Here is a 24,498-nt window from a genome sequence, read left to right as displayed (position 1 = left end):
AGCTGTCTGCAGTAGGGTGGACTTTGAGGTCCCTACCAACTCTTAATACAGTACTGATTCTCACGTACTCCTGTTCTTTTCCAAAGAAGCACAACCAACCCATTGGGTTTGATCCTCGCTATCATAGCAGTGAGAGATTTTACTTTCCTGGGTTCCATGATCACTGCAGATGGTGACAGCAGTCACAAAATTAAAAGATACATGCTTCTTGGAAGAAGAGCAATGACAAACCTAGACAGCATCTTAAAAATTTAGACTATCAGGAGTATGGGTAGGAGTCAGGCCCTGGGACCTGTATGGCTTTGCAAGACTGGGGCCCTCCGCAACTTCTTCTGGAGAAGCAAGGTATGGCTGCTCAGGTGAGGCCACTTGGTAACTCACTGCACCTGGTGGCAAGAGCCGGGGAGGGATAAGCTCAGCATTTCCCTTCGGCTCTTTGCCACAGCAATGCAACCCTTGCCTTGTTGTGTCTGGCCTCTTGCTCCTTGCTCCTCGACCCTCACCTTTGTGACGCCTTGTCTCGACCCTCAGACCCAGGGCAGTCTTGAGCAGGTCGGGCGCCCTGGCGCTGAGGTGCGGAAATTGCTCCTGCGCCCCCGTCCTCGCAGTGCGCAGCATGGCTTCCACGCGGCTTTGCTGCGCAACACCCCACCTACCGCCCTGGCGCCCCGCGCCACCGGGACTATACCTAGAGCCTGCCCTGCTCGGACCCTCACCTTCGTGACACCCTGCTTCCCGACCTTCGGTTCCTTGACTTCGCGACTCCCTGCTGCTTGACCCTCAGCCCCCGCGCCACCTGGATTCTCGTTCCTGCTTCCACACCACCATCTTGCCCCCAGTCCTGACATCCTTAGTCAGGGCTGCTACATCCCTCTGACTCGACCGTGACAGAGACATCACCTGTCTGGCAAAGGTCCGTACTGTATAGTTAAAGCTATGGGTTTTCCCGTGGAAGACAGGAGTGCCTGGCGTGCTATGGTCCATGGGGTCACGAAGAGTCGGACATGACTAAACGGCTAAACAACAACAACATGGGTTTTCCCAGTAGTGATGTATGGAAGTGAGATCTGGACCATAAAGAAGGCTGATCTTCAAAGAATTTATGCTTTTGAATTATGGTGCTGGAGGAGACTCTTGAGCAGGGGTCCCCAAACTAAGGCCCTTCTAAATCTTGCCCGCTGAGTAGAATGTGTCCTTTTACAGTATTTAAAATGCATCTCTGGGTTATTTGTGGGGCCTGCCTGGTGTTTTTACATGAGTAGAATGTGTCCTTTTATTTAAAATGCATCTCTGGGTTATTTGTGGGACATAGGAATTCGTTCATATTTTTTCCCCAAAATATAGTCCGGCCCCCCACAAGGTCTGAGGGACAGTGGACTGGCCCCCTGCTGAAAAAGTTTGCTGACCCCTGCTCTTGAGAGTCCCATGGACTGCAAGAAGATCAAGCCTATCCATTCTGAAGGAAATCAGCCCTGAGTGCTCACTGGAAGGACAGATCCTGAAGCTGAGGCTCCAATACTTTGGCCACCTCATGAGAAGAGAAGACTCCCTGGAAAAGACCCTGATGTTGGGAAAAATTGAGGGCACAAGAAGGGGACAACAGAGGACAAGATGGTTGGCAGTGTTCTTGAAGCCACCAACATGAGTTTGACCAAACTGCGGGAGGCAGTGGAATACAGGAGTCCCTGGCGTGCTCTGGTCTATGGGGTGACGAAGAGTCAGACACCACTAAACGACTAAACAACAACAAAAAATCACAACAGATAATATGAGGCGTACTGATGCCTTTTCTGTTTGGATCTGTAATTCACTTGTTTATTTCTGTTGTGCCATTTGAGTTGGTCGATAGATGTTTGGATGCATGTCTGAAAATCAATGGAGATGACTGGGTGCACATCTGAAAATCAATAAAGATGATTTGAAAGTAGTACAAGCAAGCAGTCCTTAAAATTTGGTGTGGAACCATTCATTTAAAGCACATTCCCTCTCCAAGAATACTGGGAATTGTTGCTTACCCCTTACGAACTACAATTCCCAGCACACTTAAACCCCAAGGGTCATTGAATCCAACCCCTGGCAATGCAGGAATCTCAACTAAAGCATTCATGACAGAGGGCCACCCAACTTCTGCTTTAAAAACTCCAAGGAAGGAGAGTCCACAACCTCTCGAGGGAGACTGTTCCACTGTTGAACAGCTCTTACTGTCAGAAGGTTCTTCCTGATATTTAGTCGGAATCTCCTTTCTTGTAACTTGAAGCCATTGGTTTGAGTTCTACCCTCCAGAGCAGGAGAAAACAAGCTTGCTCCATCTTCCGCGTGACAGCCCTTAAGGTAATTCAAAATGGCTGTCATATGAGAAGCAACTTTGATCTTTCCTTTAGTCTCTGCCTTCTAATCTGTTGGTTCTGTTATGGCTATTAAGTACAGACAGGTGCAGATTGCTGTGCCTGCAACTTGGTGTTTTGTTTTGTTTTTAACAACCCCTCCCCACCAAGAAGTGTGCAAAAGCACACAGTTTGGCAATTGTGAATTCGCAGTTCCCTGGTTTTGAGCAAATCAGGAGAGATAAAAAGTGGGGGATATTCCTCCCTTCCTGAGCACATCAGAAATTTTTAGAAGCACAGCCAAAACAGAAATGAAAGCTTTGAGGAGTGCGTAGGAATGGAAAAGAGAGAAGAAGAAAACGACAATTGGTTCACAGACCCTGAGTGGAGTGCTTAGGAGCCTTGATGTTCCCCCAAAATACCAAATAATCACCATATCAGGCCTGGGCATAGCAGGGGGGGCAGGGAGGGGCAGCTGCCCCCCCTAAATAAATAAAAAATCAATAAAAATACATAGGTAACAGGTTCTGCCTCTCCCCCCCCCCACAAGAGACCTGCCCCCCCCCAAACAAAAGGTCTGGCTACACCCATGGTATCAGGAAATACCAAATTTACAGGGGGGAAGCATCACGATTGGTGTTTTTTGAGGACTATGCATGTGGGCTATGCAAATTAAATAGGACAAGCCCAAGACCCTCACAGAACTTAGTTTCTCATTTCTCTAGTGTTAAAGCAAACTGCTGTAAAGGTAAACTTAGTCCACATGCATTTTATTCTGCAGAAGTTAAAAGTTTCATTTCTCAGCTTGCAAGTCGAAGAACAGAAACCAATAGTGCTGCAGTCTTGCTTCATTGGTGGAAAAAAATAGGCTAGACATGAGACTGGAGGCGAACAAGCCAGGATGTGTAAGATAAGGCCCTTTGCCCTTCTCCTTAAACAGAGGGCCTTTCTTTCAACTCTAGCTGGAGAACCAGGGATTGAACTTGGGACCTTCTACAGGTACTTGTGAAGCAGTTGCCTTACCACTGAGCTATGTCTTTATGTTCCCACCTGAGTGTTGTATTATTATTATTATAATTTTTTAAAATTTTTTTAAAAAAAACCTTTATTCATATTTCCATATTTACACAAAACATAAAGAGTACATAAAAAAAGAAAGAATACATATAATATTTACAATAGTAACAACAATAACAATATTAGTATCCATATTGATAACAAAAAAGGCACTTCTACTTTCAATTTGGATACTTCCTGATTTCCTGAAATTAAGTACAGTGGTACCTCGGTTTATGAACACAATTGGTTCCGGAAGTCTGTTCATAAACTGAAGCGTTCATAAACTGAAGCGAACTTTCCCATTGAAAGTAATGGAAAGTGGATTAATCTGTTCCAGACAGTCTGCGGAGTACTTAAACTGAAGCGTTCATAAACTGAAGCGAACTTTCCCATTGAAAGTAATGGAAAGTGGATTAATCCGTTCCAGACGGGTCCGCGGAGTACTCAACCTGAAGCGTACTTAACCCGAAGCATGGGTGTAATTGGTTCCGGAAGTCTGTTCATAAACTGAAGCGTTCATAAACTGAAGCGAACTTTCCCATTGAAAGTAATGGAAAGTGAATTAATCCGTTCCAGATGGGTAGGCTTCGTTCATAAACCGAAAATTCGTAAACCGAGGTGTTCATAAACCGAGGTTCCACTGTATACCTGTATGAAATGTGTATATATATATAATATCTAAATTCCCAGTAGTGATGTATGGAAGTGAGAGCTGGACCATAAACAAGGCTGATCGCCGAAGAATTTATGCTTTTGAATTATGGTGCTGGAGGAGACTCTTGAGAGTCCCATGGACTGCAAGAAGATCAAGCCTATCCATTCTGAAGGAAATCAGCCCGGAGTGCTCACTGGAAGGACAGATCCTGAAGCTGAGGCTCCAATACTTTGGCCACCTCATGAGAAGAGAAGACTGCCTGGAAAAGACCCTGATGTTGGGAAAGATGGAGGACACAAGGAGAAAGGGACGACAGAGGACGAGATTGCTGGACAGTGTTCTCGAAGCTACAAACATGAGTTTGACCAAACTGCGGGAGGCAGTGGAAGACAGGAGTGCCTGGCGTGCTCTGGTCCATGGGGTCATGAAGAGTCGGACACGACTAAACGACTAAACAACAACAATATCTAAATACAAACATATTTGTATTTTACCTTTTCTCATTTCCCATTTTCTCAGAAGACCACAGTTCATCATAAAGACCGCAAAAGAAAATAGAAGATGCCAAAGGAAATAATACAGAAGAAAAGTTGATTAAAAAAAATAAAGATAGCAAGAATAAATAAATAAACTAACCAACTAACAAAAGACATAACTTAAAATAAACACAATCAACTTCCGCATATGCCCTTTGTGTCCTTGTTTTTCTTTTTATAACACACGGATCAACTTTCTGAGTTGTAATCATTATTTTCATCCAATTTTAAAAATATTTTTTCTCTGTTTTGCAAGATTCACATTATTTCTACCAGGGGATGTTTAATTTTATAATGTTGCTCTAAATATTCCTGAAATATTTTCCACTCTTTTTGCACCTTTTGGTTGGAATAACCTCTAATTCTCCCTGTCAATACTGCCATTTATAAATACTCTATTAGTAAGGCCTGCCAATTCTTTATAGTTGGGATAATGTTGCTCTTCCAATTCCTTGCAGTCAGGATTTTGGCTGCAACAGTTGCATACATGAATAATGGTCTAATCTCTTTTCTGATTTCTAAGGGTAATATTCCTAAAAGAAAAATTTCTGGTTTTTCTTAAATGAGAGTCTAAATAGTTTTTTTAATTCGTCATATATCTTATCCTAGTATTCCTTTATTACCTGGCATTCCCACCACATATGTATATAGGATCCTCTTCCGCTTTTACACCTCCAGCACTCGGGTGATTGATTTTTATACATTTTTGCTAGTTTTTTTCCGGGGTGAGGTGCCACCTATATTGCATCTTCATTATATTCTCTCTTAAATTACAACAAGCTGTGAATTTTATATCTTCTTTCCACAACCTTTCCCACTGCTCTAAATAGATGTTATATCCTAGGTCCTGGGCCCATTTTCTCATCGCACCCTTTACTGTTTCCTCCTTTACCTCCCATTCCAGTAGTGTGTTATATATTTTCGAGATGTATTTTCCTTTGGCTTGTATTATTTCTTTTTCGAATTTTGAGGTTTTCTTAGCTATAGCCTCTTTTTAAATCTAATTTTAACCTCTTATTTACTTGAAAGTATTGCAGCCAGCCTGATAGATGTTTACTTATTTGATTGTATTCCTTGAGTTTAACATTATTATTTTCTTCTTCTAATAAAATCCTATATTCAGCCCAGTCGCTTTGCATGTTTTTCTTTTTTACCGCCAGAGCTTCCGTTGGAGAGGTCCAAAGGGGAATCTTTGGTTCTAACATCCATTTATATTTGGTCCACACCTTGTATAATGATTTTTTTAACAATATATGGTTCAAGAAACCCCTATGGGCCTTTACCTTTTCATATATTAGGTATGCGTGCTGTAATTAATGGGTTGACTCTGGCACAGGCACTGTAATACTGGTTGGCATCTGTCTGTCTCAACAGACAATGGAGTGTGCCTCCGACCTGCATCGGCAGGGGGTTTGACTAGAGACCTTTGAGGCCCTTTCCAATTTTATTATCTGTGTGCCGACACATAATAAATAAGAAAATGACCTGTCCCTGACCCCAATAGGTTTGCAGCTATGAAGCAACATGGGGGGGAGGGAAGGACACTATCAGGAAGTTGCTGCAACCTGCCTGGCCTGGATTTTAAGCAAGTACATACCCTCCAACATTTCTCTGATGGAAATAGGGATGCCCCATTCCATAATGATAATTTGACTATTTATACCCCACACATCTTATTGGGTTGCCCCAGCACTCTGGGCAGCTTCCAACATATACTGTATAAAAACATAATAAAACGTTAAACATTTAAAAACTTCCCTATAGGATTGCCTTCAGACAGCTTGGGGGTTGGATAACTGATCACTCCATATCCTCCAACATTTCTCCAGTGAAAATAGGGACATCCAAAGGAAAAGCAGGAGATTCTGGAATCAAATCAGAAACCAGAACGGCTTCTCTAAATTAGGGATGCCCCTGGAAAATAGGGACACTTGGAGGGTCTGCAGGTAGGCAGGCAGGTGGGGGCTGCTTAAGGACAGAATCGGGGTGGTAGAGCTGTGCCCCATTTGCACTAATGAGCTTGGTTGCACTAGGCATCTTGGGAAAGAGGGCTGGAGACACTGCTGGTCCAATATGGTATTTTTATTGGAAGAAATGTCTGGAATGGGATGTGTGTGTTTGCACAACACCCACCCACAACATGAGTCCATGACGCTGCTGCTGCCACCACAAAAGATGAGAGAGGAGGAGGAGGAGGCAGTGGCAAGTGGCAGGTGTTTGCAGATGACTTAACATTCCCATCCCTATTTTTCCTCTTTCCCTTTTGTAACAGGCAGCAAAAAAGGGCAACAGAGTGGTGAGGATCACAGCACAAGACTCAAGGGGAGAGAAAGTGCTGAAGGGGTAGGCAGCTGTACTACTCCATACATTTTTCGATTGGACTGATTATCTAAATCATCTTTTCTTTTTTTAAGAGGGCACAAACACTTGGGGACCACAAAAACATTTTCACATAACAATAGTATCGAGGGGAATGCAGGAGTAGTCAGTTTAAAAATATACATCTAAAAATAAATTAAAAGCATTTTTAAAATGGACAAATTAGGGGGCCTCAGAAAATGTTTGGCATCTCAGTGAAGCAGTAAGGTGGAAGAAAACATTATTAAGTTTTTAAAATTAATAGACAAATGGGGGTGTTTGGAGTGCCAGAAAAAATGTTTGGTCTCGCAGTATCAAAGCAAGGAAGCAGGCAGTAATAATTATTTTTTAAATTGAGGGAGGGAACTAAAATAAAATATTTAGGCAGGTTGTGGGTTTGCTGTCCCGATCTAGATCCATTTTAATATGGGTTCAATACTAGGTTCCATGCTGAAAACACCTTGATCACCCTGCTGAATGACCAGCACTGAGAGAAGACATGCAGACAAGTGTGATCCAGTCAGTTTTCTTAAGCCTCTCTGCAGATTTCAGAATCACAACCACAGTAGCTTTCTCTAGCCTAGCTGTTCAGGATGGGAACTGAAGCAACTTAGCTACAGTCATTCTCATCCTACCTGCTGAAAGACTGTTTCCCAGAAGCTGGTGCTGGAAGAACTTTCTGCTGAGGCCCACAATGCATGTTTTGTGAGGCTCTGTCTTCTTCCTCGCTTCGTTTCAGCATTGCATGAGTCCTCTGAGTGAAGTCATAGAATTGTAGAATTCCCTTTAACTCCACTGCTTAGAACTCTTTCTCTCCCCACCACCACTTACGTGTGTGTGGGTGTGTGAAGTTTAAGTGAGGTTTACATGTCATACATCTGATGAAGTGGGTCCTAGTCCATGAAAGCTTATGCCACAATAAATGTATTGGTTTTCCAAGTACCACAAGACTCTGTTGTTTTGCAGCAACATATTCTGCTACCCCTGGGATGCAGGTGGCGCTGTGGGTTAAACCACAGAGCCCTAGGGCTTGCCGATCAGAAGGTCGGTGGTTCGAATCCCCACGACGGGGTGAGCTCCTGTTGCTCGGTCCCAGCTCCTGCCAACCTAGCAGTTTGAAAGCATGAAGTGCAAATAGATAAATAGGTACCGCTCCAGCGGGAAGGTAAACGGCGTTTCTGTGTGCTGCTCTGGTTCGCCAGAAGCAGCTTTGTCATGCTGGCCACATGACCAGGAAGCTGTACGCCGGCTCCCTCGGCCAATAACACGAGATGAGCGCCGCAACCCCAGAGTCTTCATGACTGGACCTTAATGGTCCAGGGTCCCTTTACCTATTCTGCTACCCCACTGGGAAGTGTTGATATTTCAGTACTGAATAATTTGAAAAGCTATTTTAATTCCTCCCAACAAATGTTTCCTGTAGCAAACAACAGGCTAAGGTGCCACGTTTTTCTTTCTTTTTTAACAGAGACGTGTCTTTGTTCTTGTAACAACTGCCCAACAGACAGAATGAAGAAGAAGCCCTGCTGGATCAGACTAAAGGGCCATTTAATCCAGCCTCCTGTTCCCACAGTGGCCAACCAGATGCCTATATAGAACATAAGCACAAAGGCCCTCTCCCCATTTCTGCTCCCTGGCAACTGATATTTCGAGAGACCATAAAGATGAGCCCTGCTTATGGACTGAGCCAGAGTCTTTGGATTGCCATACTCTGAAGAGCAAAAAAAGAGGACACATTTGCTAGCTTCTACTTTTAACTATGGATCTTTATGGTGGCTCTCATCATGAAAAAGAGGACCTGTCCTGGAAAAAGAGGATATATGGCAACCCAGCATCCTGTACTCGCAGTGGCCAACCAGATGCCTGTGGGAAGCAGGGAAGCAGAGCCCGTAGAACATTAGCCACTAATAGCATGCTCCTCCATGGATTTGTCCGACTCACTTTTAAAGCCATCCAGTTTGGTGTTCTCCTGTGGGAGTGAATGCCCAGGGTCAAGGGACCCAGGTGGCGCTGTGGGTTAAAGCACAGAGTCTAGGGCTTGCTGATCAGAAGGTCGGCGGTTCAAATCCCTGCAACGGGGTGAGCGCCCGTTGCTCGGTCCCAGCTCCTGCCAACCTAGCAGTTCGAAAGCACATCAAAGTGCAAGTAGATAAATAGGGACCGCTCCGGCGGGAAGGTAAACGGCGTTTCCGTGTGCTGCTCTGGTTCGCCAGAAGCAGCTTTGTCATGCTGGCCACATGACCCGGAAGCTGTCTGCGGACAAACGCCGGCTCCCTCGGCCTATAGAGCGAGATGAGCGCCGCAACCCCAGAGTCGGACACGACTGGACCTGATGGTCAGGGGCCCCTTTTTTATGCTTTGTTCCAGAAGTATCATAGAATCCTAGAGTTGCAAGGGACCCCGAGGGTCATCTTGTGTAAGCCCCTGTGATGCAGGAGTCTCTTCCCCAATGCGGGGCTGGGACCCACAACCCTAAGATTAAGAACCTCAGGCTCTACTAACTGAGCTAGCCTTTTGTTTGCCCCGAATCTTCCAGCTTCACATGGACCTACTGTTTGAGATCGGGAGACAAACTTATCGCTGTCCTGGTTCGCAAGATGCATATGTTTATATATTTCTACCATGCTCCCCGCACCAAATGCCCTTTCATCTTACCAAGAAGCTCAAAGCACTTTTTTTGGGGGGGGCGGGACTTTTCAAGCTCTACAACATCTTGTCTGAGTTGTGGAGACCAGAACTCTAAACAGAGTTCCAAGCAAAGCTTTTCCCAGCGTAGAAAAGGGGAATCTGCCATTAACATCATCAGCGCAGGCGGCCAAGCGACGAGGAGAAACAGGAAGTCTTGGATTTCCACGACAAAGAGTCCCTTGACACCATAAAGACCAGCTGCTTTAGTGTGGCGCTATCTGTCATGAAAGAAGACCACAGCTCCTCCGATGCGTGAATCCTCCTCCCAAAGAGGCGTCAAACTGGAATTGGCAAGCACGCATCCCCTGTCCCTTTAAAAGAGTTGCATAGAAGGGAGCATTCTGTCAGACGCTGTTTCTCCCAGCACTGCAGCGCCGTGGTGGGAAAAGCCACGTCGGGGAGGGGGGGGGAATCTCAGTTCTCTGCAACTCTTAAAGGAACAGGATGACGACGACGACTCAACACCCCCCCTGCACTGAGCAGGCAACCCTGGTTTGGGCTCTCCCGAGTCTTTCCAACCTTCCCGGGGGGGTTCTTTGCACTCGCGTGTCGGCGCTGGGACCCAGGAGACGCTTCCGACTGGCGCGCTCGCCTTCTGCGCCGGGTCCATCTGCTGGGTCCGTGCGCCTCCCGGATGCCCGGCTCCGACCAGCTCGGCTCTTTTGTTCTGCAGCGGCCGGGCGGCGAGAGGTTTCCCACCGGACGCTCATCTCCCCACCCACCGCCGGCCCATTGAAACCTTCAGTTGCCGCAGATCACAATGCAAAACAGGTAATAGCCGCTGCCTGTGCCTCCTGGTTTGGGTGGGTAGCTCTTTCACTCGCCCCCCGCTCCCCCTTCCTGCCCAGCCTAGATCACAGATGGGGCGGGCGGGGAAAGCTTTGCAGCTCCGGGCGCTTCTCTGCAGGCTGGGGGCGCAAGGAGGAAGGGAGGGAGCAAGACCCTCGATCTGCGAGGTGGACGAGAGATGGTTTGCATTGCAACGGGTCTGCTCCCTTTAAGCGAGACTTGTTTGCGTTTAAGGGATCGGGGTCGAGCCGGGGATTATTGTGATGATGATGATTTTAACGCAAATGGTTCTTCTAATGCATTCCTCCCCCTCTTACCGTCCCCTATCCAAAGGGAATCCAGCTCCCCTAGAAGCCCCTTCTGTTTATTTATTATTATTTTGTTTTTTAAAAAACGCCTGTCTTCTTTTAGAATCCCAAATGCCTTCGGGCTGGCTCGTGATGGGAGTGAGGGAAGGGCACTCAGCACATGCCCAGAGGTGCCCTCTTCCCTATAGTCGAGCAAAATCAGCCCAAAAACAAAACACAAAAGAGGGGGGCACTCAGGATCGTTCTAGAATCTGTCGCTAGATTCTGGAAGATTCATTGGCCCAAGGCTGCCAAAGTCTCAGTTCAGATTAAGCAACGAAGCTGGTTCTTATGTTATGGCTGTTACAGGGACTTGGTCACAGGAATTTAGCTGAAAGATTGTGCATGACTCCCTTTTATCCAGTGTTAACAATCTGTAGGATTGGTGGATTGTGGAAATGAAATGAATTGGATGTTGCTGATGGGGAAATCTCTTTTCCTAATTCAAATTGACAGCAACATGGTGAATTTATACTCTCCCTATTCATCTTTTCTTTCCCCCCTTAACATTTCCAGTAGTGGATGCTGTTGGACTTTAGCATTTGTTTGTTTGTTTAGAAAAGTGCAAAAGAGCTGGGTTTGGCAACTTGATGCATAGCATGATAGCTTTAAAATGAATCAACCAGGGTTGTTTTTTAAAAGTATTTCTCAAAGTTAAATTTTGAAAGTAGGGTTAGAAAATGGTCAGAATTCAAACACAATCCACTGAAACATTGCCAAGCTTCAGATCTGTGCAAAATGTAATTGCCGTTCTAGTCGGTTCTATTTTGTATTTCAACATATTTCTGTAGAACTGGACGAGCAGCATCTGGAGAAAGTATTTGCAGAGAGGCTGGGAGACTGTTCTTTATCAGCAGATACCAGTTTAAAATGTATTAATATTCTGCTTAGGCTGTTTTCTAGGGCTGTTTGGAAATGGGTTCCAGAGCAGAACAGACTCAACTCTGAGTCCTGCATTATAGCTGTGCCAAGAGATACCTGCTAGGTTTGTCTCCTGGTAATACAGATCTACATCTAAATAATGGCAAGAGTTCATTCCCAGCAGATAAGCAAGTGAGTTTTTGCAGCTGACATCTACTGTATCTTGGGGATAGATGACAACCCCCAAGGAGCCCTGGGAATTGCATAGTTTGTGCGAACTATGTTTAGGGTACATATTCAAATGTCCTAAGCGTTCCTCCGTAACATCTGTAAACCAGTCTGCTCTACTTGCAAAAGTGTGATGCACATTGCAGAATTGCAATAAGGGATATAAGGCAAGGGTCACATATACAATTGCAATCTCCTTCTTTCTATCCTTGCCTGAGAGACAAAGCCCCCACCTCCTATGCATGATCAAACTTTGTTTCTTCTCAATTATCTGGAATAGCTACCCAATCTGCATCCTTGGAATGGCTAATTCAGTTTAGAATTCCCACTTCACTCATGAGTGCATATTGAAAGCTGGAGGAAAACTGCTCGCTTGATCAGTCCTGGGTTCTGGGTATGGCAGGATAGTTAAAATTAGATTATTGGTGTTAACAGATCTTAAGCATGAGTAGCGCAGACCCTCTTGCTGATGCAGTGCATGTTCATATATGAAGTTAGGGTGCACTCGCATGCAAATGTCATTAATGTACAGGGAATAACTGTACACACAGTTATTCACAGATGTAAAATGCATGTCTTTGTGTATATATTTTTGCTCACAGATACCTTGTAGACATATGCACGTTTGCATTCCCATCCACAAGGGAAGATATTATCTGCAAGACTCTCTTAAGACCAATTTAGACTGTGTACATGTGCAGACACTGTGCACCATTATATCCATGCTCGAGTGCGTAGTCACACCCATAATTCAGTGTATATTTTTAAAGAACCGTACACACAGTTAGAGATTCAGGTAAGTGTGCACAGAGTGCACATATACACTTACGGTTTCTTTTAAATGCTCTAAATTTCAGCGCACTTTGGAGGAGGCATTAACTGGTGAGGAGGCTGGGGAATTGGAATCTCATTCATAGTTTATGTAAGACACCATTTGCAGCCCTAGCCTGTGCATGTTAACTTGAGGGTTAACCCTGCTGAGTTCAAAAAGAATTACTTCTGTAAATGTTGCACTCTTGATCTCCAAGGTGCCCCAGTGCTTTTTGCCACTATAATTTAAGGCGCCTAGGGTACTAGCCAACGAAGTCATACTCCGAGTAGACCCACAGAAATCAGTGGGCTACGCTGAGTGTGGCTCAGTTGGCTATCACCCCATGTCTTTCGGAATGAATACTTGGATGTATTCTCGGGGTCTGAAATGCAAAGATGGTAATGGCGCTTATACTTTTGCAGAAGACCAAATGCATTGCTGGGGTGGCGGGGTCTTCCTGGTGGGCTTCTCTGTGGTTCTCACTGTTCTCCCGTCTCTGCAGCGATGTCCCTGTAGCTGAACGCGCTCTTGTTCCTGGTGCCCAATGGAGCCATCTCACAGGTGGCATGTCGACAGGGGTGATGGGCATCCAGCGGAGCTGCAGGCAAAGGCTCGGGTGCTGGTGCCAGGCGGGAGTAATTGGCCAAGAGCGGAAAACCATGGCAGCGTCGGGCTTGAAAACCAGGTGATAGAAACCTGCCCCCCAGTTCCTTGGGCTCACTATATGCAGACCCCACTCAGCAATGACGGCCCCCAGAACCACATGGCCTTAGAGGACAGGCCTTCTCATCCTGAGATCTACAGCATTGCCCTGTGGGGGCCCAAACTGCATTCGGCGCTGACCAAGCACAGAGGGGGGCGGTCCAATGCACAGGCCTCCCCTCCGGTCTCCAAGCATCTGGATCCACCAGGAGAGGGAGACGCCGCAGACGAAGGGTCCATGGTCTTGATTGATGCTGAAGGGGTGCCTCACACTGTGTCACGCCAAGAGGTGGAGCAGGCTGGACAGATGCAATCCTCTGAGCCCGAGCTGTTGGCCTCCGCCCCTCCACCCCGGCAGCTGTACTTCTGCCCCATTTGCCTACGGACGTTCCTGTACCAGTCGGACCTGGAGCGCCACAGCATCACCCACTCAGAGAGCAAGCCGTACGTGTGCCGCGAGTGCGGCAAGGCTTTCAAGCGCTCCTCGCACCTTCAGAGGCATAAGCACATACACACTGGCGAACGGCCCTTCAGTTGCCCAGTCTGCCGCAAGGGCTTCCGGGAATCCGGGGAGCTCCTGCGCCACCAGCGAGTCCACACCGGGGAGAAGCCGTACCAGTGCCAGATCTGCCGGTTGCGCTTCACGGAGCGTAACACCCTCCGCCGACATGCCAAGCGCAAGCATGCCCGTGAGACCTACTACCAGCGCTCCGTCGAGGAGGGAGGCGGCAGCTGGACGACGGCAGGAGACTGGGAATCGGAAGTGGTGGCAGGAAGCAGTGACTGGGGGCCGGAGGAACTTGGGAGTGGCTGGACCAATGAATCGGTGGAGGACTGGGTCGGGGATGGGAGCCACTGGGGAGAAGCTGCAGAAGGTGGGGCAGGAAGCACTCCGGTAGCTATGTCACAGATACCAGAGACAGAACACAGCAAGGACAAAGACAAGCCTGGGATCCAGCCCCCATAAATATGCAAAGACTTGGGGGCACCAGGGACTGGGACATGAACTCTGTCCTGCAACTGTCTAAAAGGATTTAAACCTCTGTAACTGCATTGAGACTTTTCCCGCCCCCTCAAGCGAGGGCATGAGACTGAGGATAGGACCGTTTCCTATAATATGATGGCCTTTGAAGTATCAATGGGTGGGCATCACCAAAGACTGGAGAATGCTACTGGTGGACAGGGAAACATGACTGTCCCCTCCTATCATGACATCTGGAGCTGTTGAGGGATTGGAGAAACAGTGTTATGTGTTAAACTCTGTAGCAGAGTAGAGCAAATGAAACTGGGGGATTTGCTGTTTCTTGTTGTTTCCCAGAGGAATGGCCACTAGGTGATGTGTGCTCCTCTCCCGGTTGTACCAAACAAAATGCCAATACACGTTGGTCCTCTGTAAGATTATTTGCCCCCATTCTGAGTTGCTTTCTTGGCTCCTCCATGCAGTGGGGCATTTTCAAGTTTGCAAACTCTTCAATGAATTAACATATGCAAAAGAGCAGTTGTCTCCTTTCCCACCCTTCCCCTTTCTTCCCCTGCCCCAATCTTTCTGAAAAGTGTGATCTAAGGTTTGGAGATCTCTCCCTCAGCCCATAATGTGCGTGCTTGAGTCTAGAGTTTGAGGGAATGGGAAAATCTGGGTACATGTGGAGTTCTATGTCTTTGTGTATATGTGTGTGCACTTCTCAATAGGTGTGAGGCAAAATCCTAATGTGTAGGCAGAGATCCAATTTGAATACGTGTCTGGAAGTGAAGGACTGAAAGGAAGGACAAGGGGAAGGACAACAGGCACCAATCCCTCCCTTCTACACTGTGCAGCTTTCTCTCCTGTTTCTCCCTCTCAACATCCAGAGATGATGTGCGCTTAATACCTCAGTCCTAAGCACATATACTTACAAGTAAATTGCATTCAAATCAGCCAGAATTACTTTTAAATAAATGTGTTTAGGGCTGAGGTGTTAGGCCACCATCTGGTCCAGAGTGCCACATGAAGCAAGATCTTGACAAAGAATGAGCAGGGCATATGTGCCGGTGCTTACCACTGTACCACAAAAGTTAACTCGTGCTTTCTCTGGATAAAGTCTTGAAACATCAATGTTTTGTGAAAAGTGCTGAAAATTCTGTGAGGAATCTCAAACCCCTTCACAGAACTACATTTCCCACTACTTGTAGTTGAGCCATGTGAATTAATCTGGTTTTTTGTCTCTAGCAAAAGGCTTCCCAATAACCAAAGGGTTCTCAAAGCCAAACAAGCAATGGTGTGGTCATCAGAGCAATAGAGTCAGCTTCTCATCTACAATTTCCCCCCTAGCAAATTAAAAGAAGCGGGAGGCAGCAAGATTACATAAACTCACAATGTTCTCTTTAGGAAAGAACATGGCATCTTTCAGCAGAGGCCCCACCAACCTTAGTTTACTTCCAACCAGCTGCCAGCTGCCTGCCTTCTTACATACAAGCAGCCTGGGGTGGCTGTGCCTATAGGAGCTTCCTCCTCCTTAGTCTCTGTGTTGCCCCTTGTAGAACTCACCAGGGGAAAGGAATAGGGACTAAATTAGAATTATTTGGCTCTGTCTCTCATTGGCTCTGGCTCCATCTACTTTTGGGCTCTCTGCTTTCTGCTGCACCAGTTCCAGGGTGCAACAGTCGCCACTGGCTGTTTTAAAAGGTCTCAAACGGAGCTAGCCCTACCATTAGGCAGAGTGCAGCAGCAGATTATGGGGGGATGGAGTGGCAGTGAAGTGTTGGAGGTCACATCTGTGTGTGGCATACAACCTGCTCTGCACCTTCTAAACTAGCCTGCTGACCTCTAGCATTGTGGAGGCTGCTGTCCCGTTAGTTGCCAGTCCTCTTAGTTTCTGCACATGGAATGAGAGGAGGCGCCATCTTGTCCTTCACCTCTGGCAGCAAATTGCCTTGGGTTGGACAGTGTCCCAATCAGGATATATTTGGAGGGAAGCAAAGGGGGAATTTGAGCTTTGGCAATGTCTGTCTTACATTTTGAAGGTAACTTCCCTAACCAAACACAAGGCATCCCTTACAGGGCAGAACACATAGGAGGAAGAGTGTGAGAGAGCATGCTGCAGATAGAGAGAAATCAGCACGGTGATTCTCCATTATTTCTGTTAAAAGGTGTAGGCTTTTGATACAAGAAATGGTTAGAATCCAAAAAGCGGCAATGTGCAGAATTGAGACCACAATGTGCAGAATTGAGACCACACTGTAATATTACTGTGACCCAGAGTTTTATAATTATTTTGCATATATTTGACATGGGATACATCATGCCAATGAGGGTTGGATATCTTCTCCTGTCTTTATGCTGTTGCACTTGATCTGAACTGAGATTTGCCCAGGTGCGTGATTGCACAAGCATTCAATGACCTGCTTACAAGGTCACATCCTCGTACTCTGTGTTACGTCAATATGAAAATAGCTAACATTCCCTTTTTTCCTTTCTCACAATCATAACTGCAGATTGGGTCTCCCATTTCATTTATGGCCTTGCCTTGAACATGCTGCTTTCTTGCAATCCCTTTCCTAAGCAAAGTTCTTATTACACAAGTAACAAGCAGTGTGGGAGCAGCAGTGTGGAGAAATTGTTGGCTGCTAAGTCACAACCTATGAATGCACAGTGGCTCCCCATATGGATCTGCCACTATCAAGTGGTTTTCTTCATGGCACTGCAAAATATTCCCACCAGTGGTTTACAGCAGCTCAGAGAGAAAACAAGAGTGGAGGTCCAGTCTGCAAGGTGAGCCACTGCTCACTGTTAATGACATAAAGCAATTCCCTTACGGATTCAGTTTCAAGTGGTGTGTCTAATAAGGTGTCTGTCCAAGCTGATTCTAAATGAGAACTTTATGAACATCCTCATGGCAGTTGGAGAAACCAGGGTTGGTTGTAGTCGCTCCATGCTTCTGAAAATGATTTGGACCCCCACCTTTCTAAATTGCAGATGATAAGAGGTGACATGGGTTGAACAGTCTGCATGAGATAAGGAGATACGAGAGCACTCAGAAATTCATTTTTATAGATACCACTGCTTGCACCTCCAGAATTTCTCTTGCAGCCTAATTTCCTGTATCAAAAGCCAAACAGGGAGCAGAGAAGGCTTCATTACAAGTGTTTGTGTGTGTGTGTGTGTGTGTGTGTCAGAGAGAGAGAGAGAGAGAAGACAGAAGCTGGGATAACTCAATCAGTAGATAATCTCAGGGTCATGGGTTCGAGCTCCATGTTGGGCAAAAGATTCCTGCATTGCAGGGGGTTGGACTAGATGGTCCTTGTGGTCCCTTCCAGCCCTACAATTCTATAATTCTATGAAATGAGTGGAAGAGAGGGTGCATGTATGTGTGAGAGTTCCTTTTTTCAGCAGAATGGCAAATTAAAACTAGCAATGTGACCATCCCTACTCTATTAGTCACGCCTTTTTAAGCTTTAAAAAGGGAAGCCAATATTTAAAATCTTGCTCATGCTAGCTGTGCTGTTATCAAGGTCGTTTCTATTTTCTATAGACAACACTACAAGAGACGGGGGAAGAATGTGCAAACACCCGCCCTGACAATAATAATAATCTCGTCCTCCCTTCCACTGATGAGGCCACTCAAAATTGCAGCTGGTGGATAATCAAGCAAACTTTGTTTTCCATTTTGCCCCCTGAAACATATGAGAGCCCACCCACTTAAAGCCCTTTCCCACAGCTAATTTCCTCCCTCTAGCACCACCAGAGATGAAGACAGTGTGTTCTAGGTCTGAAACCTGACTAGCATTGTAAAATATGGCGCCGTTTCGTGGAGGCCTTGCTGCCCATCCAACAAGATTGCCTCTCTTCCCATCAAAGGCTCTCCCTCTCCCTCCCTCCCCAAACTGCATGTGAGCTGGAGGAATGGAGCCAAGCTTTTGCCTTGAACTACCTCCAGGGCTGTCTTGTATGCCCAGGCCTCCAAGTTATCTTTGTTGCCATGGAGACCACCTTGAGCGCACAGTTGGGTTGTTACAAGCAGAATCTTTGTTAAGAAGGGCCTCAAGGCCTTGGCTGTCTGCAGAAGGATTAAATGGAAACACACTATCGCATCCCTGTTTTCCTTTTTAGCCACAGGGATATGAAGCTCTTAAAAAAGAGAAACAAAATTATGGAAGACGGGATTTGGGATTCTCTCAGTGTAATACGCCATGTCAGTGTTATGTTTACGCCAGCTGGATTTTTCTCCCCCATGGGAGATAGCCCGAGATATCTGTTAAACCACTGGTCCAGTCCACGCCACATGGTTGGTGCTGGTTTGGATTCTTTGGGGTTTTTTGTTTTGGGAAGCTAATGCCACATTTAAAAGATAGACAAATGGCCCTCCGGTGTTCCCTGTGAGGATGGAACTGACACCACGAGGACATTTATCCATACAACATTGTTGCTCAAAATGGCAGGCTGGCGGGGCTGCTTGGGAGGAGGTTTGTTCACAAACACCCCAGCCTACTATCTTATTTAATGGCGCTGTGTTTGAGGTAAAGTGATATGGAAGTTCTGTCTGTGGTGGTTTGGCTCACTGATTCACACACATGCAGAGTTGATGCTCCAGTGCTCAAATGATAAATATTGACATGTGTCAACCACGCCTTAAAGAGAAAAGAGTCTTAAGAGCTGTAGGTGAGGTTATCTGTACCTTTTGTACTCTCTCTATGCCCCTCCTCCAACCACACGCACAACAAAATCCAAAGAGAACCATTCAAATTAGAGGTCTTTAAAACCTAAAGGTTCTGTTCTGTCCCTTCTTATACATTTATTGTATTTATAACTGTATTTTTATTTATGAAATTATGTAAGCTGCCTTGGGGGCCCAGTTTGGGGACTGAACGGTGGGATAAAAAAAATAACCCTTAAATAAACAGACTAAATAAATTTCCCCTCAGGTTTCCTGTGTTTCTGGATATGGAAGACTGAGTGTTGGTAATACACATATTTAATCTAAAAATAGTGGGGTCAGGGCTCTTTGCTGGATGCCATGCCTGCAGATGGTTTACAAGCAGCCAGAATTTCACTGGGCCAAAATTATGTAAGAGTAGGCTATATAACTATAATTTTTCTTCGGGGTTTTATCTCCCTGCTACTTTTTTAGATAGTTATCTTTCAGAGAAGGGATGCTTCCCCTCACAAGCATCAATGCATTTTTTAAAAGCACCTCCTTACAATTTCCACATGCTCCAAGTGCTATCAGTAGTGCCAGTATTTTTGAGCAGAAAATTGGGCATCTCTCCTAACCCGAGATAATGGACACAATTCAGGGAATAGTTCAGAGGATACAGTGACAGAGATTACCCAGCTTGAGGCTAACTGATAAGGTGGGCTATATCTGTATCATACATAAATGTGAAGTGTAAGTTTCTGGAACTTTAAAAACCTTTGTGGGGTCTCCAATGGAAATCTATTTAACAACTTTAAGGGCCAAAACTTCAAAACGTTTAGCATTGTGAGCCCTTCTCCCATTCTAGCACACAGTGGCACCTCTTAAGGTGAGGAGAGTAAAGTAGAATGAAATTTGCTGTTCTATGTGATTAAGTCTGCTTTTCTGAGGGTGGGGAAACAGTCTGCTCCTCCTTGGTCCTGCTCTGTGCACATTTACAGTCCACACTTGGCAGTACTCATCAAACTGAAGTGGAGTTGATGTTTCAGAATGAAAAATCTGCTGGATGTATCACACTGGTTCATTGTGTGCCTGTTGAAATGTTATTTCGCGTCATCTGTTGTCGGAAAAGCTCTTAGGGTGCCACAGGTCCTTTTGCTGCTGTTTTCCATTAAATGCTCTTAGTAATTTGCAACACCTTCCTAACCACGTGTTCTCAGAAGTCAGTCATATTGAATCCAATGGGGCTTACCGCCTGATAAGTTTCTATTTAGAAAGTAACATGCCATACACAGACATTTACTTTAGAGCCAGTCATGCCCCACAATATTCATTTACTTAAAATATCTGTAGCTAAATCAAAAAAATTGCAGGATGGTGTCCAGCAGTGTGAATAAAACTAATTCACGGGCAACATACAATTAAAAAACTCCAAGAAATAAACATAATAATATAACTCAGCAAGACAACAGCAAATTAAAACTGCAACCCCATTATCCATCCTTCCTGTCGCTCACCCCAATTCCTGTGCCATTTGCCGGTTGCCTGGCAGGCAGATAGATATATGGCAAATACGCGGCTTCTCAGCGCTTCACCTCCATGTCTGGAAAAGCTTTTTCCTACTGATGTTTTCTGCCTGTCAAGCAACCTGCTAAAGGCGGCGAGGCTATGCCAGAAAACTCGCACACCAACACGCAAGCTGGCAACCCCAACCGGGCTGCAAACAGCTACTGCGGGGTCGTGCCACGCGCTGAGAAGCGCCTTACGCGGCACTATTTCTGCATGGCATTGAATTGCAGCAGCAAAGGGACACGAGCGGGGAGGCGGCAGGATACGACGCTGCCGCAGTAGCGGCAGCGGAGGAGGGAGGGAACAGGGAGCAGGGAGCCGAAGCCAGCTCGCGCGCAAAGGCCGCTGGGACACGGAACGGAGGGAGGGGAGGTCAGAATGCGGAGAGGATTGTGGGTACGAGGGGAGGGCAGGAAACGGCCTTCTTCCTTGGGGAGGGAGGTTTCCGGTTCCGGCCGGGCCTGTGTGAGTTGCAGCCTGGCAGTGCCCCCTCTACCCCCCCACCCCAGTGGGACCAGAAACGCCCCCCGTGTCCGCTGGGGGCAAGGCGCGGGCCAGGGGGCTTCCCCCCAGCACCAATCCTGCCGCACAAGGAACAGCCCCTGCCGGGGGCGCGGAGGAGGCTGGGGCAGCGCCACACACCGGTGAGTGCGCCGTCCTGGAGCCAGCCCTGCTCGCCGCCCCCCCCCCCTCGGCCGCATAGGTTGGGCCCCAGGGCCTCCCCGCCAGCCCATCCCCGCTCCCTCGCTTGGATTAATTTCCGCCCCGTCCCTTGATTAGCGGCCCTCCGCCCGACCGGCCACACTGCGAACTCGGTTCGCCCCCCTCCCGCCCCCTCCCCTGCGCGATCCGCCCCCTCCCTCTTCTCCTGCATCCAGTATCCTAACATCTGGCCCCCAACCAGAAACTTGCGTTATGTCACTTTTCTCCCTTCTCTCCCCTCCCCGCCAATTCATGCACATCCAACCTCAAGCTCGAATTGTCATCCCATATGTACTGACTTTTATCTTTAACCTTGTAAACCTCGCACGGATTTCTGTTGTCTTCGAGCCTCTAGTGTATCCGCTGCTTTCCCCGTAGCTGTAGTCAGATCCCCACCTCATCCTGCATTTTACCCTGGTGGTCAACTCGACATTAGTAATGTAGATCAACCCCAATATAGATGTATTCTAAAGCTGAGCTCTTCTACTTATTGCAGGCTTGCAACCCTGCTGCCTGTTGCAAGCACCTTCCCTCACACTTTTTTCTTGTCCTGCTTCTCCCCCATGCTGTTTTATTAATGCCTAGGACCATTTCAGACTCTTAGTCCATTTAGGTCACAGTAGTGGTTTGCTGCAACTGCTCAGGGATTCAGATGGGTCTTTTCCAGACCTACCTGAATATGGAATACGTTGATCCTGGGACTTTTTCATAGAATTGTAGAGTTGGAAGGGACCTCAAGGGTCATCTTGTCCAACCCTTGCGATGCAAAGTATGTTTTCTGTGTCTGAGCCATGACCTCTTCGGATGCTGTTTTTTAAAAAATGATGTTACTGAAACCTGAGTGATAGCCACCTTCCCAAACAGATTTATTTTTGGCTGTATCCACAGATTGCAGAGGTATACGTAACCCTCCCAGTGCTACTCTTGAACCTCAACACACTATTCTTACCCACCACTGACTGGTAAATATGTTATATAATTCTCCCGCCCCAATGCAGGCCCAGATGCATCTCGTACCCTTCCTCATCAGTGTGAGGAATGACTGGACTTCCACAGTTTCAGTTAGAGCCCTCTCTGCTGCCTCCCACCCATTCCATGCCCAGGGTTATGCAGTACTTTGCTGCCCTAAATTGTAAACTGGCAGAAGCTCTTCAGGTTATGAATAAAAGGTCATTCTCAGGTCTGCTTAACCAGATCCTTCTGTAATGGGAGATGATGTATTTTGCACACACACACACACACACACACACACCAAAAAAATTGCTGCACAAGGAGTTCTAGCTTGTGCCCCATAGGGATTAAGCAAAATTCCTTATCTGTGCATCTTTTTATGACTTATCTGTTCTGCTAGTGATGAGGAGTGATAAGGATCTATACAAAACATTGCAGGCTTGATATTGAAATTTTTGCTTGGTCCTCTATTTCTCTCTGGTTATGTCACTGGGTGTAGCCCAAACATCTTAACTACATCTGCCTCCTCCCTGATTTGTATGTTTTTCATACAGGGTGGGTACAATTATCACCTGGGAATGTAGCTAATTGAAATATTCTTCATTCATTCTTTTCCGTGTGCCACCACTTGCAAAACTTTCAGGTGTCTCTGTCCCTGCAGCACAACTGCTTTGCCTCAGTTATGTGTGTTTGAATTGACCCTTTGTGGAGAATTAACAGGCAATTCCTGACTTGGAAAGTGTTCAAGGGAGGGGGATAAAAATGGGAGGGGGGCTTTCTTGGAGTTATGGTGTATCTTTAAAATGCCTTCTACATGTGGGGCTTAATGGGACCCCCCCCAAAAAAAGAGGTAGATCCCTGACATTTCCAGATGTATAATGGAACTTGGCTGCCAAGTATCTTAGCAAGCTTAGTTACATAACCCAGGAGTTCTGCCTCCTAGTGCTGTAGGCTTAAATTGATGCACATGACTCCCATTTGCTTTCTCAGGGACAGAGGAGCCCTAGTTCACAGCCCTCCACCCTCAATCTCCTTGGTTTCTTGTCCTGCTGCTATATTCCTCCATTGTTGTCATTCTTTCAGCCCAATCCACACCGCTGAAATCCACCAAGGATTTCGCAGCCCTCTCCTAGATGATCCTGGTCTCACTTTATCAATGCCTCCATTGCTGCCTCCTTTTCTTTACCTCGTCCTTGGTATTCCATTGTTCCCAGACCTCTGCTTCATTGTCCCATCTAAGGTAGATGCAAATAAGGCAGACACTGCACTGTTACTAATATCTGTATTTTTTAATATCACCTCAGCGATAGGCATTGGGATATGTCTGTATTCAGTACAGCTCCAGGCACGTGGTTGGCATTAAATAAAAGGGGCTGTAGTAGAATATTCTGCCTCCTTTCAGAGAACTTGGCTTCCATCGTTTCTTGTTGCAGTGCATTCCACTCATGTATGAGAAACGTGGAGACCTGAGGTTGGATCCAGCCAAAGTTAGTTGAACTTAAGTTCCATTGTTTTCAGAGGGAATTAACCATGACTGTCTTCTCCCATTGATTTCAGTGAGACCTAAGGAGGTTCAGCTAACATAGTCTGCCTCCAACCCCTGGCTTCTAAATCTTGCATCTGTTGCATTATAGCCCACCACATTGCCATTTGCTGAATTAGACCAGTTTTCTTTTGAATCTAGGGCAGTTTGTTAATGGAGGGGGTTGGGCTGGAAATGGGTGATGATAGCAGAGCTGTGTACTACACAACTTCTTATCTTTGTCTTGCATGGAATTAAGGGAGGTGGAGAAAGGGTGCGTATTTGGGATTCTTATCTAAGTATTTCCTGATACTTTGAAACTGTGAAAGTTTTCTCTCTGTGTGTAAGTATATATGCACAAAGTTGGTAAATGGAAGAGGCATTGAAAGTAACTACAAAAATGGGACAAATTGAAGAACCCACAAGAAGGTTTTTATTTTTTCCTTTCTGAAGTGGCTGACCCCCCACCCCTCCCCCTTTTTTCTTGCAGGGGTCTCACATTTGACTATTCCTTTGTGGAAAGTGCATATTCGGAAGAGAAACCGTGAAACTTGTGTGCGTATAATCAGATGTGGTGATCTTGCATATCACATTAATTGTTGGTTGTACACACACTCGAAGGCCATAGCATTCCAGGGTGTGTACACGGAGATGCATATATATGTGATCATTATACTGGAGGCTATGGTTTCCTGCTGTGTCTGTACAAAACAAAACACATGCGTATGTGATCATCATATGTGATGATTTACATCAGGTTTCCTGCTTCCTAAACAGAAGTGTCTTC

General features: G+C 46.2%; 2 protein-coding genes across 4 annotated transcripts in view; both read left to right on the top strand.

Moving 5' to 3' along the window:
- The first annotated feature begins 10,257 nt into the window (after positions 1-10,257).
- On the top strand, positions 10,258-19,201 carry LOC118095886 (zinc finger protein 316-like). Its single transcript, XM_035137201.2, has 2 exons — positions 10,258-10,391; positions 13,159-19,201. Exon 2 carries the CDS (start codon positions 13,201-13,203, stop codon positions 14,323-14,325), a length of 1,125 nt encoding a protein of 374 aa, XP_034993092.1. The 5' UTR covers positions 10,258-10,391; positions 13,159-13,200; the 3' UTR covers positions 14,326-19,201.
- ZNF865 (zinc finger protein 865) overlaps positions 10,266-24,498 on the top strand; it is a 27,083-nt gene continuing 12,850 nt past the window's right edge. Inside the window, exons 1-2 of one of the 3 annotated variants that reach the window (XM_035137191.2) lie at positions 20,888-21,180; positions 24,202-24,266. The gene's annotated coding sequence lies outside the window, so the exon portion shown is untranslated. Of the gene's footprint in view, positions 10,392-20,887; positions 21,181-24,201; positions 24,267-24,498 lie in introns of those variants that run through there. The other 2 variants (XM_035137194.2, XM_035137192.2) reach the window with 2 other exon arrangements.

This window comes from Zootoca vivipara, chromosome 13, assembly GCF_963506605.1.
Source record: "Zootoca vivipara chromosome 13, rZooViv1.1, whole genome shotgun sequence".
Classification (NCBI taxonomy): Eukaryota; Metazoa; Chordata; class Lepidosauria; order Squamata; family Lacertidae; genus Zootoca; species Zootoca vivipara.
This window is presented reverse-complemented; position numbering and strand designations above follow the sequence as displayed.

Bases quoted from the DNA above. Each gene is read 5' to 3' on its own strand.
- LOC118095886 (XM_035137201.2), top strand. From the start codon at position 13,201: ATGGAGCCATCTCACAGGTGGCATGTCGACAGGGGTGATGGGCATCCA.